General features: G+C 37.5%; 1 protein-coding gene across 3 annotated transcripts in view; it reads right to left on the reverse strand.

The window, feature by feature from the left end:
• LOC150097892 (sodium/potassium-transporting ATPase subunit alpha-like) overlaps positions 1–19,693 on the reverse strand; it is a 221,532-nt gene that overhangs the window by 35,852 nt on the left and 165,987 nt on the right. For all 3 annotated transcript variants that reach the window (XM_090405971.1, XM_090405968.1, XM_090405969.1), the window contains exons 18-19: positions 17,466–17,640; positions 8,554–8,684 (exon numbers count right to left, since the gene is read on the reverse strand). In XM_090405971.1, the coding sequence (XP_090262097.1) occupies positions 8,554–8,684; positions 17,466–17,640 (306 nt within the window). The remainder of the gene's footprint in view (positions 1–8,553; positions 8,685–17,465; positions 17,641–19,693) is intronic.

Consider the following 19,693-nt stretch of genomic DNA (forward strand, 5'->3'; position numbering starts at 1 on the left):
TGTCTTAGCATCTCCCATAATGCAAAGCACATCTCTTTGCGGACATGTATAATGCTATGCATTAAGGTAAGGGCCACTACCCAGACCCAGAGGTGGTGATACTAAGGTGGAAGTAATGGAGAAGTCATATTTACCTATACGAGTTGTAAAAAGGTGTCTCACCTTATTATTAAATTACTCTGGATTTAGAGAAAGTTGTTGGAAGTGAAGATACATCCGGTGCAGACCTTATTTGCTTACACTTGGATAAAGGATTAAACTAAATTTATTATTGCACATCATAGTGCTGCTATGATAAAAACTAACATGTAGAGATAAGGAAGTGGTGGTGCCACTGTATAAAGCACTGATCAGACCTCACTTGGATATTGTACTTAAATCTAGTCACCTGGTTTGCAGTGTGATATGGAGATTATTATTATTATTCAGGCCACCATGGAGTCAAAAGACTCATCATGGGAGGTCCTTCCTAAGAAACAGTCTATCATACCACTCCTTAAACTCATTGACCATTCTCACTCGTACCACTCGATCAGGCAATGCATTCCATGGTTCAACCACCCTCAATGCAAAGAAACCACTCTGCACCCTCTTGCTCACAGTTTCCTTTCGTAACTTCCAGGGATGACCTCTTGTCATCACTCCTTCCCATTGTTCAACCAAGCAAAAGAACTCCCCAGTGTCAATCCTGTAACCACCTCTCAACAGTTTAAAAGTCTCAATCATATCACCTCTCCTCCTCCTATCCACCAAATCTGCAGTCCACACTCCCTCAGCCGATACTTAACTATCATTGTACAGTCCTAAAACCATCTTTGTTATCTGCCTCTATACCCTTTCCACATTTAATTTATCCCCTTCAAATCCTGGGGACCAAATCTAAGAACAATAATCCAAGTGTGGTCTGATCAGGGTCTTATACAACAGAATAATAACTGATTTATCTCTGTAGGTCAGTGTCCTTCTCATTATTGCAGCAATCCTCTGTGTTACCTTCACCACCTTTGTAATATGGCGCCTAAATTTCAGGTTTCGATCAATCATCAATCCCAGATCTCGTCTCCTCTACTTCCTCCAGTATAACTCCTGGAGAAAGTAGAGTATGCAGTGTCCCATCGATGTTTCCCACACCTCAAGACCTTGCATTTTGCTGCATTAAACCGATACTCCCATTCATTTGCCAATCTATCTAGCTTATTCAAATCCTCTTGCAGGGCTACCACATCTGCACTATTACTAATAATCCTTCCCAACTTTGTATTATCTGCAAACAACTGAATATCCCCTTGCAATCTACTGACAATGTCATTGATATAAAGGTTAAACAATATAGGTCCCAGTACTGAGCCCTATTGGACCCCACTTGTAACCCTCTGCTTCCTTGAAACTGCCCCACCATACACACCTCTGTTACCTATCGGACAGACAATCCTGAATCCAGTCGACCAATCTGACATCCAGACCCATGTGCTGCAACTTAAATATCAGCTTATCATGTGGCACCCTGTCAAATGCCTTTGCTAAGTCTAAGAAAATGGCAGTATATGCCTTTCCCTCATCTAATGCTCTTGTAACTTTATCATAAAAGGCTAGCATATTGCTAAAACAAGAGCACCCCTTCACAAATCCATGTTGACTCTCACAGATAACATTACCCTCATCTGCCCAATGCTGTATAAGGTCCTTCACTACTTTCTCCAAGATCTTACTAACTACTGATGACACACAAACTGGCCTATAATTAGACACTTTCAGTCTGCTACCACTCTTATGCAATGGCACTATCTTACCTTCCTTCCATTCCATGGGCACCTTTCCTGCAGCCAGACTTTCATTGAAAAGCCAGATCAAAGGCGCTGTCAGTTCCTTAGCACATTCTCTCAAAACTTGTGGTGAAATACCATCCGGTCCCACAGCTTTACTGACATCCAGAGTACTCAGTATTTGGAGAATGTCAAGAGATGAGTGACTAAGACAATATCAGGACTTTGGGCTGCTGGTTATGGAGAGAGATCGAAGAAATGTGGATTGCAGAGTTCGATGGAAAGGAGCAAAGGATGCGATATGATAGACATTTAATTTAGTGAGAGGATTAGTCCAGATGAAATAAAAAAAAAAAAGAAGGCGAGAGAGGAAAAAACCAGAGGTCATCCCTGAAAGTTATGTAAGATTGTGGTGAAGAGTGGTGTTGAGGAGTAGACTTTTTATATGGAAAATTGTCAGTGAATGGAATGCATTACCAGATTGCACTGTTAATGCAAGGATTGTTAAGGATTTTAAGATTCAGTAAGATAAATATGTTGTCAGTTGAATGAACCTCCTATAATGAGTCTGCTGACTAAATGGAGGATACAATAATAATAATAAATACAATTAATTTAATGGACTTTCAGACACCTCTTACCCCAATTAGTCTGTTAAATCTAGGACCTACTGTATTTGCAATTCAAATGCATTATCAGAAACAAATGTTCCATATGATTATATCTTTGATTTTCTTTTATAGTCCATTGTCAAGTGTGGCTATATGTGTCAAAGCACTGTTTAAGAGAATAGAAACAAGTGTATAACTAGAAGATTAATTTTTTATGTAACTTTTAATGTACAGTAATAAAATCACAGAAATATCTGCATGATAAATTTAGAGATCATAAGTTTGTTAAAATTTAACATATGTATGAAGACAGGGCTGCATTCTTTCACCAAATCTATTTAATATTTATAGTGAGACAGTGATAAAGATTGAAAAACAAAATATAAGAATCAGTATGAATGGTGTAAATTCAACAATCTTAGATATGCTGATCATACCATTTTAATAGCAGAAAACAGAAACAAATTAATCAAATTGCTGCACCTACTAATAGTAGGTGAAGATTTTGGCCTTCATTTAAATGCAAAAAAAAAGACCAAATTTGAGATTCTCAAAAGAGAATAGATCCAAACCAGAAATATTCATAAACAACATAAAAATTGAGCATACAACAGAATACAAATATTTAGGTACCTACTTTACTGCAGATGAAAAACAAGATAAAGAAATAAAAATATGAACTGCCCTAGCTAAAGATGCCTTCTGGAAAAATAAAGATCTGCTCAGAAGTTCTATGGGTATAGAGACAGAGAACAGAATGATAAGAACATTAGTTTTGGCCAGTTTTCACCTATGGAAGCGAGACTCGGGTAATCAAGAAGAGAGGAAGACAACAGATAGAGGCCTTCGAAATGCGATGCTACAGAAGAACCCTGAAAATCTCATGGACAGAGCACATGACAAATGCAGAGGTATTACAGAAAAACCAATCTTTATTGCAAGAAATGATCCAGAGAAAGATGAAACTGGCAAGACATGTATTGAGGATCAGCAAGACAGACACTAACGGTTTTAGAAGGAAAAATTATGAGAAGAGGATCAAGAGGTAAAAAAAGAAGGACGTGTTTGATGATATAAGATCATGGACAGGATCATGTGACCGTGAAACAAAAAGAGCTGCCAACAGATTACTGGAAGGACATATACTACATTATCGTATTGAGAAAGCTACACAATGATGATTTGAAGTATGATAGTGTAGCCAATATAGCCAGCCTGGTTGGTCAAGTGGTTATGGTATCTGCTCTCCATGCAAAAGGCTGCAGGTTTGAATCTCGCTGTAGGCATGGATGCTTACGATTGTTGGAAAATACTAGTGGTGGTGGGCAGTATATGGTAGTTGCAGTTGGTGGATTGAGTTGTAGAGTAGGCACCCTACCTTGGATGAGTCTTTGGACTCCTTGGAGGTGTCACGTAATAATTTTTTTTTTTTTTTACTGATCTCAAATATATATATATATATATATATATACACACACACACACACACACACAATAATCGTCGAGTGACAATCCAACATGCTTTTTTACAAAGTACTGCAAATTAATGGTTTCTTTTTCGCATTACATGTCTATAAAAGCAATAAAAAATTCAATAATTTTTATTAAAATCATTATATATTGTGTGTTTACGAAACATTGTTCTGGTTATTTTTAACAATGAATTTCATACACAAATTTTCCTTTTTTTTGTATAATGTATTAATAGTTACTGTAGATCAGGGGTCACCAAACTTCTTTGACCGTTGACCCCTTCAAGAGTTTGACTTTTTATCGACCCTCTCTGTTTTACTATTACGTAATTTTAATATTATGTAATATGTATGTTGATGAATTTTAGAACATTAACTCACTTGTATGTTGATGCACAAAAATGAGACTGGGATCGAATATCTGCAAGTATAAGTAAATAAGCAACCGTGCATGTGTTGCAATCTCACTCCTGCAGTGCCAGCCGGCCGGGAACCACAGACATCCGTTTATTGGTAAATACGTCATTTTGGCCTACTTGATTGGCCTCCATAACTATTTTCATGACTTTGCTCCATCTTACAGGTCCTATTCATGTCACTGTTCCCACGATTCACTCTTAATTGAGTGGTCATTCATGATGGAGGTAATCAAAGTTAACTGAATTAAATATTACCCGTATGATGATGTCTTATATTTTTCTATCGACCCCTAACAATGTTATATCAATAACAATAAATGACTGTATACCTAGAGTCCGAATAATAAATCAAGTAGGGGTTAAATGGATGAATAACACCATTAAGCTTGAGCTGCAAAAAAAGAAAAAACACCTATGGAGGGAATTTAAGGAGAATGGTGACGGACAGGCACATGAATGGTATAAAGTGCAGGCCAGAAGGGTAACGCGTGTGGTAAGAAAAGCAAAAAAAGGATTACGAAAGAACATTGGCCATGCAGGCTAAAGAGAATCCTAAACAATTTTTTCGATATGTTGCAAGTAAAAGAAAAATGTATATGGCAGAATGATTTTAAAGAATGCCGATGGTAGGGAGGTAACCAAATCAGCTGATATAGTTGAGTTACTGAGTAAGCACTTTGCAAGAATATATCTTCCAGGTGGTGACATTGCAGAAATGAATGAACCAATAGATTATACGAGAATTGTGGTGAATGAAGTGGAGGTGAGTAATCTATTGCAAAAAACCTCAATGTCAATACATCTGTGGGATTCGATGGTATACCAGGCTCGTGTCGTACGTGAAGCGGCAAAAGAATTGTCAGTACCCTTGACCCTTTTGTTTAATTTGAGTCTCGGGTCTGGGTTAGTCCTGAGGGGGTGGAAAGAGGGGAAAATAATACCACTGCATAAAGGAAGTTCCAAAACTGCTGTTGTAAATTACCGACCGATTAGCATATCAGGAATCGTTGTCAAGGTCTTGGAGAAATTATCAAGAGAAGAATACAGGATTGGATAGATGAAAATGGGATACTGTATGGGGGACAACATGGTTTTGTGAAGGGTAGATCATGCCTCAGTAACTTGCTCACATTTCATAACACAGTGACAGCTGTCATGTTGGAGGCTTAATGGATTTTTTACAACACTCAAAAAGAATTAAAATAGAATTTAATACTTCCTATATTTCGTCCTAGTCACTAGGACATATACGGGGATTACGGTTGCATTAAGCTTCCGAAGATTTGGGAAACACTCACCAGAGTTCCCACCTTACATTCCAGGCCACCTACTACTGCCCTTAGAGGGCACTCTACCTAGATAGGACTTTAGTGTCACCCACGTGGTTGGGCTTAGTATTGTTTGTTATTTGTGTATATGTTACATTAATTGTTTTTGTAATCCCCGTAGATGTCCTAGTGACTAAGACGAAATATAGGAAGTAAAATTCTATTTTAATTATTTTTGAATGTTGTAAATGTTTTAGTGTTTGTCTGAATGTTATGCTGTAGGGACATGTCAATTGCATGGCCTAATTTTAAAACTAGGTCTGAGGTTTTTTGTAGGTGCAGTTTCAGGAAGACCATTTATGACAAGATCTTTATATTGTTGCCGATTTAAAAGTTCATATTGTAGTTTTTAGGGAATCGAGTTCGGATGTCTCTTTCATCAAATTATGTTGTCAGTTAATACGTTAACACTAATTTTGATCTCTTTTACCGTTTGCAAGACTTCTTCCATTGCTAAATTATGTTTAACAAAATCCTCATATTCCCTAGATTTTTTTGTTATTTGTTCATTCTGTTCATCAAAGAGTCTTTGAACAAGATCTACTAAGCTGGCTTTTATAGTCTAAGCTATTTTCTATTAGTATATTTAAAGAATTCAAAATTATAAGACTTACCTGTATTTTTTTTTTGTCTGTTCAGTTCGTTGTCTGATTCTGCCTCCAGTATAATTTGTGTGTGTGTGGGGCAGCTTTTCTTTGTTCTTCTTGAAGTATAGACACTTCCATTCCTCATGTTTTGCAATGGATTTACATTGCCAGGTTGTTTCTGAAAGGCCGGAACATGTAAAGTGAAGATTCCTATAGTATTTCCTACAGGTTATATGATTTCTGTCGAATGATAAATCCTTCAGGCATTTGATGCACTTCATGACTCAACTTTCTTCCCTTGAGCAACTGTAGTGTGACTGTAAAGATACCAATATCCTTTGTTCTTTGCTCATTGTTGACCATGGTCCACTCTCTTCAATTTTCAGGACTCAATTTTATATCACTGTCTTCGGCGTGACAAGTAGAATTACTTTGGAACACTTTCTAATTAAAAACAAGAGTAAGAACCTCTTTAAAACTATAAAAACGGGAGTAGCAATATCACATGTGCCCGTTCATATACCTACACAACACCCTCTGTTACAATAATAATATTATAATATCTGAATAATAATAATAATAATAATGAAATCTGCTTCGGTGTATAAGGCTCAGGTAGATTAAGAGTATTAAAAATAACTCCATATGCAAACTGGACTACTGCAATTTAACATTTAAAATGTTAGTGTTGTTGCTTTATTCCTTTGCTGTTGATTCCTTTACTCCTTGATTCCTTAATTTTTGTCTTACAACATGCCTGTAATGGGGACAGATTGATGGTTTCTTTTGAAAGATGATCTAACTGCTGCATTAGGTTCCAATTCCAGCTGACCCTTTACACATTTGGGATGGTGTACCCAAAACCCCCAAGAATTAACTGCATACTGAAGAAGACAATGTGCTTAAAAGGAGACTCCACTTCAAGACTCTCCAGTGACCATCATAGGCACACTGTTTCTGCAATTATACTTTTTTTTTTTAAATTTTTTATATAGGTACTTTCATGGGCTTTGCTTGAAACTGGCCACTTCCATTCTTCCACATTCCTCTAATCACGTAAGAACATGAGAAACCATTGATCAACATTTATATAGCCAGACTCCACATTTTTCAAACCAGCCTCTCATCTTCTTCCTCCATTCCATTTACTTATGTGCTTTGAAACAGCCTTCCCTATGCTGTTTATCCCAACAAATGTAACTCCAGCTTTTAAAGAAACCTTAATGGATGCTTCCCCCCTTTAATAACTTGCCACAACATGACAAACAAAAACTAACAGGGCCATATTAAAAACACAAGGCATTGTGGTCCCTCATATTTGGAGTAAATATATATATATATATATATATATATATATATATATATATACAGTATATATGCATATTTGTAAGAGATACAGGGTGTTCGGGATAAATTTGACAGTTTCGTAAGGAAAAAGAAAATCTTCTTTGTATCTATTAAATTTAATGAATTGACAAAAAAACATTACAGGCAGAGTTAATTACAATACTATCAACAAGATTTACTCAAAATAACCACCATTAGCATCGATCACAGCTTCAATTCTGCTTCGGAACCTCGAACAAGCTGATGCTACAGTCTCCCTGGGAAGGGCCGCAAAAACTGTTTTAATTTTATCCATTAACTGGGCTTTTGTATTACTGGAAGTGCGATTGGTGTCTTTTTCAACTGCGCCCCATACAAAATAATCCATGGGGTTAAGGTCTGGGGAGTTTGGAGGCCAAACATTTGGACTGGTGAAGTCGTAGAAATTTTCAGACAACCATTTTTGACTTTTCCCAGAGGTGTGGCAAGGGGCCGAATCCTGCTGCCATACATACGGCCTACCACTGGCTACCCTTGTTATCCAGGGCTTGACTACAGTTAGCAACTCCACGAACAAAGCCCGAATTCCAATGCCAGAGTTCTTCAACACCTGTTCCTGCAGATTTGCGAGGAATTCTGCTGTACGAACGCAATCAGATCGTCTGCTAGGGATCTTTCTTCTTGCTACATCCTCGTAGTCACCATTGCAAGTCTCTAGTTCATGCCTGATTGTTTTTACTGTATTCAGGGAGCATTGGGCAGCAGTCGTAATATCCTTATTTTGATGGCGGGCACGAATCATCATGATACAAGTTATTCTCTTCCATGATTCAGGTGGGTTCCAGCTATCCATCCTTTCTGACATCTTGTATATGAATGAAGAAGGGTCCAAACTTTTAAATGAAGAGAAGTGTGTGTTAATACATGTAACTTACGGAAAAATATAATTAATTATAAATATGTCAAATTTATCCCGAACACCCTGTAAATGTTTATAACATGTTCATATACTTCAAATATAACATACTAGAACAGACATTTAACTTACTTCATTCCTTGGTGAACAATTGAATTCCGACGTGTCTTACAGATAATGAGATCAGCCCACTGAACAATAACTATAGACACAAAGAATGCTGTATGGCAAGTATATTCCAGAATTTTACGATTGAAGTATGTCTATGAGGAAAAAGAGGAAAAATATATTAATAAAGAACAAGCCAAAAATTGTTTAAACTTAGCAGTACATCATTAAAAAGTAATAAAAAAATTATATTATTTTAATATCATTATTCTTTTAGGTATCTCATGGAGTTCAGAATGTTCACATGATTTATACTTACAAGATAATTTTCAAGATATAGTCGGAAAGATAGTAAATGGAGCTGTTGCTTCTTTGCTTGAAAAAAAAAAGGGGGGGGGGGAAGATTCTCCATTGCCAAAGAACAGAGTGATGAATTTGAGCTGTGGTAAAGAAAAGTGTTTTTAAAGGTGTATAGTATGACTGTTGCGAATTGTGCTATATTTCTCTCAGTATTACGGGCGTTTTTTCTCTCAGTGTTACAAGGATAGGAAAGGAAAATGTGATGGCAGAGTACTGCTTATGATAAGTGATGACTTACGTCACATAAAAGTAGAGCCTTTTGAAGGCAGTGACACTAATAATGAAACAGTGGCATTTTTATGCTTTATACTAATGCCAGGAGTATCTGGAATAAAGGAGAGGAACTGGTGACGTTGATAGCATCAGCCTGGCCAAAGATTATTTGGGATCACTGAGACGTGGTTGACAAAAGAGGATATACCACCAGGAATAGAAGTAGCAGGGTAAAGCATTTTTTGGCAGGATAGGAAGGGAAAGTGTGGTGGTGGAATACTGCTAATGATAAGTGATGACTTATGTCCTCTAAGAGTGGAGGCTTTAGAAGGCAGTGACACTAATGATTTTGAAAGCATATGGTGTGAAGTAAAGTGGGTAAGACAGGATATTTAGTGGGGTGTTGCTACAAACCAAGTAGCACAGCGGGTGGGGACCAGGGGATATTTAGACAGTTGAGCTGGGTAAGTGCAAGAATAATGATTGCTATGGGAGATTTTAACTACAACAGTATAAATTGATGAAAGGAAGATGCATGTAACAATAAAGGAATGGAATTTCTAGAATTCTTGAGGGACAAATGTCTTAGGCAACATGTGATAGAGGGAACAAGAGATTCAAGAGTTTTGGATTTGGTCATGGCATCAGAAGAGTTGATAATAACTGAGATGACATCTCTTCCCACAGTTGGAGAGTGACCATGTAGTTTTGACTTGGAAGATGAATAGACATTATTATTATTATTTCACACCTCCAGGGAGTTCAAGGACTCGTCGAGAGAGGGCATGTGCTCTACAGCTCTGACTCCACCAAATGACCGCAACTACACCAACGCCATCTACTGCTGACCAACAATACTACTAGTATTTCTACTGAAAATCACAAACATCCATGCCCACAGAGGGATTCAAACCCACAGCCTTTTGGGTAGAGAGAGGATAAGCTAACCGCTCTGCCAGCCAGGCCTGCATGTCTCCAGACATGCCGGAGAATCAAAGAAAAGGAAATGTATATGGAATTATAAGGCAGGTGATTATAATAGTCTTAGATATCAACTTGGGACAGTTCCATGGAGGGAGGAATTGGAAGGCTGGGATATCATTAGTGCTTGGGAAATTGTGAAAGAATATTTGTTAGCAGCAATAGTAAGCTGTATTCCATGAATAAAGAAGAGAACACAATTTGGTATAAAGTGGATGACAAATAATATTAAACAGGAACTGCAGGTGAAAAAGAGATTATGGAAGAGATATAAGTAGAGGGTTGGAGAGCAGACGCATGAGGAATATAAGACTCAGGCCAGGAGAATGACTAGTATGGTGAGGAAGGCAAAACTGGAATATGAGAAGATTGGCATTAAGATTATTATTCAGGCCTCCATAGAGTCAAAAGACTCATCGCAGGAGGTCCTTTCTAGGAGACACAAAGTCTATCATACCACTCCTTAAACTCATTGACCGTTTAAGGAGTGGTATGATATAAACTCATTGTTTATATCATACCACTCGTTGGAATGGTATGATAAACAATTTTTATACCACTCCAATGAGTGGTATAAACAAGTTTATACCACTCATTGGAGTGGTATAAACTTGTCATCACTCCTTCTGTTGTTCAACCAAGAGAAAGAACTCCACAGTGTCAACCCTGTGACTACCTCTCAACAGTTTAAAAGTCTCAATCATATCACCTCTCCTATCTACCAAACTCTGCAGTCCACATTCCCTCAGCCAATCCTCATAACTAACATTGTACAGTCCTGAAACTGTCTTTGTTATCCACCTCTGTACCCTTTCCACAGTTAATTTATCCCTTTCAAATCTTGGGGACCAAACCTGAGAAAATAGTCTAAGTGTGGTCTAATCAGGGTCTTATACAATGGAATGATAACTCTTATCTCTGCAGGTTAGCATCCTTCTCATTATTATAGCAATCCTCTGTGTTACCTTCACCACCTTTGCAATATGTCCCCTGAATTTCAGGTTTCTATCAATCATCAACCAAATTTCTATCAATTATCAATCTCTTGTCTCGCCTACTTCCTCCAGTACAACTCCTATAGAGTATAATTAATTGACCGTGCAATGTCCGTTCAATGTGTTCCAAACCTCAAGACCTTACATTTTGCTGCATTAAACTGAAACTCTCATTCATTTGCCCATCAGCCTTGCTTATTCAAATCCTCTTGCAGGGATGCCACATCTGCACTAAGGTACCTGAGGCAAATAAGGCCCAGTGCCTAATAAAGTCAGTTAAAAAAAAAAAAAAAAAAAAATCTCATTTACAGTACGTTGCGCCGGTTTGGTTTCTTACACACACAGAGGATGCAATAAGCAATAGCAAATCAGTGGCAGCATATTGTCTAGTGACTATATTGTGTCAGTTTGACCTAGATCTTTGTGGGAGATGGTTGTGTCTTCCCGTTTAATAATATTATGCTGCAATAATTCATAAGTTTTAATTTAAAATATTGTATTTTTTGCATTGTTTTTATATTTAAATTGTTCTTTCAACATTCAGTTTTATGATAAAAAAATGTTTTAATTGATTAAATTTCATATTTTATGTGAAAATAGATGTGATCTAATCTAGTTCGCGGTGGTTAATAAGGCCCCGTAAATTTGTTGATGGGCCTTATTAAACTGCCATAATTTATGATTTTATTTTTTGGTGATTGCTCATAATAGCTACTTATTTTATTGCTAAAGATCTCTGAAAACGTCAGAAGTTAAGAAGAAATGGGGTCTTTGGACTGATGAAAGACTAGAAGCAGCTATGAAAGCTGTGCAAAGAGGACAACTATCATAACGTGCAGCATCAGAATGCTACTCCATAGTGTTCTGATGCTGCACGTTGTGATAGTTCCTATTACAACATCTAGGAACCATTTATAGACAGAGAAGACGACAACAAAAAGATTAGGAAGAAATACTGTGCTAACAAAAGAAGAACATGGTAGAAAGAATAGTAAGGTTTGCTTCAATTGGCATCCCTTTAACTCCAAAAGCTATGCAGGCAAACTTTTATATTTTGCGAACAAAATTTAATTAGGAATAACTTCAATACAGAAAGTGGGCTCACAGGAAAAGATGGGTTGAAGTTATTTTTAAAGAGAAACTCAACAATTTCTAAATGTAAAGCTCAATTTTTGAATCCTGCTTGAGCTGTAAGATCATGTCCTAATCCTCCATCTTGTGATTCAGATAACTCTGATGATGAGATTCCACTGGCAAATCTAAAGTTGAAGTCATTGTTTCAGGAGTTAATGACAATGCCAAATTATGCAGTTGTAAAGACAACCCACAAAGAAAAGCGTTAAATTATAAGGGCCAGAGAATGACCAAAGATCTTTTCAAAAAAGGATAGTAAGAAAGAGAAGGCTGCCATTAAAAAACAGGAAGAACGAAAAAAATAAAAAATAAAAGGAACAAACAGTGTCAAAAGAGGGGTGGTATTGTCATGGATGCAGAGAAGAAAAGGTTGCTGATATGAGGCAATGCACACTGTGTTTTAAATGGCACCATGAAGAGTGTGTTGGTCTCACCAAAGAAGAATGTGGCACATTTGTATGCCCTATGACTGTTCTTAAGCTAATAATTATGATTAAAATTAATAATAATTAAAAATAATTGTTATATTCTTTTTTAAATATTTAATTTTGTTCAAGGGCTTTATTAAACTACTATGGTTTAATAAGGCCCACACAAGGCGTTTTTTTAAAGACTTGGTTAAAATATAAATTACTGCAAGAATTGTTCTTATTTGTGTTCGTTTCTAATTAGTGATAATACAAATTTTAATATGAACACTGTTCTTTCAATTAATCTAAACAATTGTCTAATTTATTCAAATTATAAATAAGGTGGGCCTTCTTTGCCTCAGGTACGTTATTACTAATAACCCTTCCCAACTTCACATAATCTGCATACAACTGAATATCCCACTGAATTATACCATTGCCATCCAATGACAATGATATAAAGGTTAAACAATATACACCCATCGTGCAAAAAGAAACCAAACTTTTCGAAAATAGAAGAAACTAGTGGCGCCACCTGTCGTATCTTTTTGTTGTCAAAAGCGGAAAATTCATTAGTAACTGTTTATAACATTTGTTTTATTAGAAGCCGAGTTATAGTGCCAAGAGTGACAAATGTTCTGACGAACGGTCAGAAAATGAGTTTTAAACAGAGAACTGTGATCGACTTGTGTCAAACTTGGTAAAGGTTTTACCGAAATGCATCAAATGCTTCAAAAAGCATATGGTGATGAATGCTTATCCTGTACTCAAGTTAACGAGTGGTTCAAGTGATTTCAAAGTGGTCTTTAGATGCTTGTAGACTACAAAAAGCTGGGCAGTCCAAAAACTGGACTGAGCAAAGTTAACATCCAAATAGCACGTGATTTCATCAAAGAAAACCAGAAATCATCCGTGAGATTGATTGAAGATGAATTAGGGATTCCCAATTCAACTGTGCACAACATTTTGACTGAGAGTTTGGACCTTTGTAAATTGAAATCACGATTTGCACCATCTCATCGTTCGATACGTTGTGAGACAGTTTTTGAGCAAAAACCAAGTTGATGGATCACTCTGCGTATTCACCTGATTTAGCACCCTGTGACTTCTTTCTCTTCCTTGACTTCATTTGCCGATGAAAGGAAAACGATATGACACCATTGAAAACGTTCAAGCGGCAGTAACCACGACCCTCAACAGAATCCCAAAAACCGATATAAAAAACTCATTTAACGAATTAATTGACCGTGCCAAACACGGTATCAAAGCTGAGGGAGAGTATATTGATTGAAATAAATGATTAGAACAATTATAATTGGCCTAGGTTTTATTTTCTGTCAAAAGTTGTTTTTTTTTTTTTTGGACAGAAGGTGTAGGTCCAAGTACTGAGCCCTGTGGGACTCCACTTGTAACCTTCTGCCTCCCTGAAACTGCCCCGCCATACACAACTCTCTGATAACTATCGGATCGGAGAGCCAATCTGAATCCAGTTGACCAACCTGACATCCAAACCCATGTGCTTCAGCTTAAATATCATCATCATGTGGCACCCTGTCAAATGCCTTCACTAAATCTAAGAAAATGGCAGAATATGCCTTTCCCTCATCTAATGCTCTTGTAACTTTATTATAAAAGGCTAGCATATTACTAAAAAAAGGTCCCTTAACAAATCCATGTCGAATCTCCCAGATAACATTACCCTCATCTGACCAATGCTGTATATGGTCCCTCACTAATTTCTCCAAGATCTTAACTACTGATGACACAGAAAGTAGCCTATAATTAGACACTTCCAGTCTGCTAATGCCCTTATGCAATGGCACTATCTTACCTTCCTTCCATTCCATGGGCACCTTTCCTGTAGCAAGACTTTCATTGAAAAGCCAGGTCAAAAGAGCTGTCAGTTCCCCAGCACATTCTCTCAACACTCATGATGAAATATCCAGTCCCACAACTTTACTGACATCCAGAGTACTCAGTATTTGGAACACACTCTCCTCCTGCACTTTTAAACCTGCTCTATCCCTCTAGTATTAAAATTTACTCTTCCAGGATGAAATACTCCAATAAAGTGTTCACTGAACAATTGCACTATGTCCTCTGTATCAGTCATTCTATTCCCATTTTTATCCCACAATGTCATTCTTCCACAATCATTTTTTTCTCCTCCTACTGGACATAACTAAAAAATTCCCTAGGATTTTGTTTGGATCTTAGGGCCAATCTCTTCTCGTATTCCAGTTTCGTCTTCCTTACCATGTCACTCTCCTGACCTGTGTCTTATATTCTTCATGCTTCTGCTCATCACCTGTCTCCTTATATCTCTTCCATAGTTTTTTTTTTTTTACATGCAGTTGCTCTTTAATATTGTTTGTCATCCACTTTACACCAAATTGTGTCTGCTTCTTCACTTGTGGAATACAGCTTACTATTACTGCTAACAAATATTCCTTCACAATTTCCCAAGCACTAATGATATCCCGGCCTTCCAATTCCTCCCTCCATGAAACTTCCCCAAGTTGATATCTAAGACTATTATAATCACCTGCCTTATAATTCCACATACATTCCCATCTCTTTGTTACTCCTGCATGTCTATTCATTTTTCAAGTTCAAAACATATGGTTACTCTCTCCAACTGGTGGGAGAGATGTCATCTCAGTTATTATCAACTCTTATGATGCTATAACCAAATCCCAAACTCTTGAACCTCTTGTTCCCTCTATTAACATGTTGCCTAAGACATTTGTCCCTGAAGAATTCTATAAATTTCATTCCCTTATTGCTACATGCATCTTCTTCTCACCAATTTATACTGCTGCAGTTAAAATCTCCCATAACAATCATTCTTCTTGCACTTGCAAAGCTCAACTGTCTAAATATCTCCTGTCCCCACCCTCTGTGCTCCTTGGTTTATAGCAACACCCCACTAAATATCCTGTCTCACTCACCTCTACTTCACACCATATGCTTTCAAAATCATTAGTGTCACTGCCTTCCAAAGCCGTTGTCACTTATCATAAGCAGTACTCCACCACCACACTTTCCCTTCCTATCCTGTCGAAAAATGCTATACCCTGCTACTTCTATTCTTGTTATTATATCCTCTTCTGTCAACCACATCTGATTCCATAATCTTGGGCCAGTCTGATGCTATCAACGACACCAATTTCTTTATTTTATTCCAGATACGCCTGGCAGCATTAGTATAAAGCATGAAAATGTCACTGTTTCTATACCTAGCATTATCCCCTCTACACTCCACTGAGCTCAGCACCTGATGTCATCCTCCTTCTTCCAAGTACCCATTCCCATAAGAGGCCAGCCCTGCTACCATCCACCCTGTGTATTCTAGTTTCTCTGCATTGACACACTGATTCCTTCAGAACAGCAATCTCACGAGATGCCTACGTCCTTTCTCATTCAAATGCAAGTGGTCTCTCGCATACAATTCCTTTCTGTCCTCAAATGCCCTCCAAGCATCCACATATTCCAATTATAGCTATAATGTTATTCAATATTTCTGCTCCGCTCGTCACTATGATATCCACACGGCAACACGGAAACTCTCTCTCCTCTCTGTGTCTTCTTTCGTACAACCTCAAGCCAGAATCTCATATCTCGCCGTCCAATCACATTGCCTCTCAAGTCATTTGTGCCTACCATCACAATCATCTCATCCACCCTTTCATGCCTCTTAATTGCCATAGCCACACCTTATGTTGTTCCTCCAGGCATTGAGTCCCCATACATAACACCTCTTACCACCCTGTTCCTCGATTGCTCACCTACATTTCTCTCTCTCTCTCTCTCTCTCCTCTAACACTTTCTCTCTGTGTTCCTCTACTTGCCTGCCTTCCTGACATGACTATCCTCCTTCACATTCTTCTCATTCCCTGTCTCCAACTGTTTCCATTCTCTCCTCTTCTACCATTCCCATAACTCACTCTCTCTCTCTCTCTCTCTCTCTCTCTCCTTCCCTCTCTTCTACTGTTCCTATTCTCTCCTCTTCTTTCATTCCCATAACTCTCTCTCATTCCTAGTCTGGTTTGCCTTGCATTCATCTCTTCCATTCACCTGATCTCATCTTTCACACTTCTCATCTCATTCCCTAGACATTCCATCTGCTCTTTCAGCTCATCAATATCTCTCTCTCTCTCTCTCTCTGCAAGTCAGCCACTCTTATTTACCATTCATCCTTCCAATTGAGACCATCTGCAAAAACTTCAATCATTCAACCTTTCCACACTCCCCACTCTCATTATTTTATTCATATTTCTCTCACTATTCTCACCCTCTATCACATTAAATTCTTTTGTGTCATCAGTAAAAAAAATCTGATTTTGAACATCCACAAACTGCACCTATTACTCCTGAAAATACTGTTTAACTAAAGACTGAGCATGCATTTAGAAAAAAATGTAAATAATAGTGAACATTTCTGGAACTAAGTTAACATGCAATATTAAACAAGTTCTGAGATTCAGGTATTAGTCTGCAGAGTAGGTGGACCTCATTAATTTATGACTCCAAGGATACCTTAATACTATCATATTCTGTACACCCCTTGAGGATACATGGCAGGAATTTGATGATGGTGGATACCTTAAAAATTATACCAATTCAAATGCAGTATCTTTGAAAATAAAATTGAATAAAAGTTAAGTGGAACGAGATTTATAGAAATTAAGTTTATAAATTTGCATTGCCGAAGTGATGCCTTTTGGCTCTTTATTTTAGTAAATAAATTTGAATTGTTTTAAATCAGAAGAAAACATTAAATCCTAACTATTTAAATGTGTGTAGCATATTTTAATAGTATGAAAGGTAACTTAATACTTACCCATTCCTGATGATAAGAGTCTTCTAAATCATTAACAGCTTTGGAATCCCATTCTTTACGTAACCCAAGCAAGCGCATAGGCCAAAATCCATGTTCTGCCATAATAACGAAGTAGACATAAAATCCTGCTGCAGCTTGCATCATACCAATCTGACCATATGCTATGGAAATTAACCTATAATCAAAGAAGTTATTTTTTAATTTACATCTTTCCAAGCTGTTTAAGGGGGACAGGGACTTAAATACTATTATTATTATTATGAAATGTATAATTGTATATACAAGTAACAATACAAGTAACTTGTATAAATGTATACAAGTTACTTATAAACCAAATTTTAATAAAAATGTAGTACTACTGATCTGAAAAAGGCACTTGTAGTCAACCAAGATTCTACTGATATGTTCTGCAAACAATTGAAAACTTGAAACAGCATATATTATAAGTGCATTTAATTTTTGGCAAATTTAAGTTAATTGAACTTTTAGAATTGACACATTTTACAATATTCTATGGAAAGAAGTGTGGCAAATAGGAGTGATGGGAGAAATTTAACTTTATTATTAACAAACATCAGACCTCCACAGTGTCAAGATGCATCGCAAGAGGTCACTAATGCAAAGAGATCATCTAGGCATGCTTTAAACCCGTTGTTTCTGCATTCACCGCTGCAGGCAATGCATCTCACCAACCCCTCTCCATACAAAGAACCTGTTCTCACACCCTCCTTATACAGCATCCAGGAATTGCCTCTTGATTCTACCTTTGTTTCCCTTCTACTCTGAAAAATCTCCACAATCTGGTAACAACTCCTCATCAACTTATGTCTCAATCATATCTCCTCCTTTTCACAAGCAATCTGTGAATGTCTATTATCTATAACTATTCTATCCATACAGAAAAATTAGCCTTCAGAACACATGCAATTTACAGAACAAAAAGTACTAGTGGTGGTGGTGGGGGGAGGCGGTAGATGGTGTATTTGTCGATGGTAGTGGCAGTTCAGTGTAGTCGGTGGATTAAGTGGTGGAGACAGTTGTAGGGTAGGTGCCTTCCCGCAATGAGTCTATGGACTCTCTGGAGGTGTTATGAAATAATGTCTATTTCTGAATTTAAAGTTCCCCATTGCCATGCTTCTTTGTGATATTCTTAGTTTTAGCAATGTAACCCCTGAGCTTCATGTCTTCTACCTAATTCAAAATTTCTCCATTAATTGTGTACTCTGCATCCCAACCTTGCCTACCAAATTGCAAGATCTTGCATTTTGAAACATCAAACAAAGCTTCAACTTTTGTCCACTCATGTAGCATATTGGGATCCACTTACAAGACCACAACATCTGCTCTTCATAATTCTTCCCAATTTTGCATCATCAGCAAACAACTGCATATCGCCAGTTAATTCTGTCCCAGCATCATTAACATACAAGTTAAACAATAATGGCCCCAAAACACACCTGGGATACTCTGCTAGTGACCTTCTTGAGATACCACTCCCCATAACCTGCTACTAGTCAGTTGGATACAGTGGCGCACTCAGAATTTAATCTTGGGGGGGGGGGAGTTGACAAGCGCTATCGATTTAATCTTGGAGGAGAGAGCTGAGTTGAGTATAGACGATTTGAGAATACACACTACGCATTGCATACGACCTATGACTGAGCATCTGCAGTGAGCGCCAATACATGATACCCGTGATCTCTGGCCTGCTTGGGCAAACAAAGTATCGTCCAAGCACTACTTCGTTCACCTTGCATTTACAACGGCAGTGATTCCCGAGAGGCGGAGGGTATTCCCACCATATGTGACCACTAATTCATAAGTAGCATAGAAATAGAAGACACGATACAACATAACAAAAAAAGAAAAGAATTTTAATTAGGAACTAGAAAAAGAACTAGAAAATTTCCAAAAATCTTTTCCTAATTAAAATTCTTTTCTTTTTTTGTTATGTTGTGTCTTCTATTTCTACACTACTTATGAATTAGCGGTCACATATGGTGGGAATACCCTCTGCCTCTTGGGAATCACGGCCGTTGTAAATGCAAGCTGAACGAAGTAGTGCTTGGATGATACTTTGTTTGCCCGAGCAGGCCAGAGATCACAGGTATCATGTATTGGCACTCACTGCAGATGCTCAGTCATAGGTCATATGCAATGCATAGTGTGTATTCTCAAATCGTCTAATCAACTCTGTCCCCTCCCCCAAGATTAAATCGATAGCGCTT

The sequence above is a fragment of the Typopeltis vanoorti genome, chromosome 16 (genome assembly GCF_054136105.1).
Source record: "Typopeltis vanoorti isolate ZY-2024b chromosome 16, IOZ_Tvanoo_1.0, whole genome shotgun sequence".
NCBI lineage: Eukaryota > Metazoa > Arthropoda > Arachnida > Uropygi > Thelyphonidae > Typopeltis > Typopeltis vanoorti.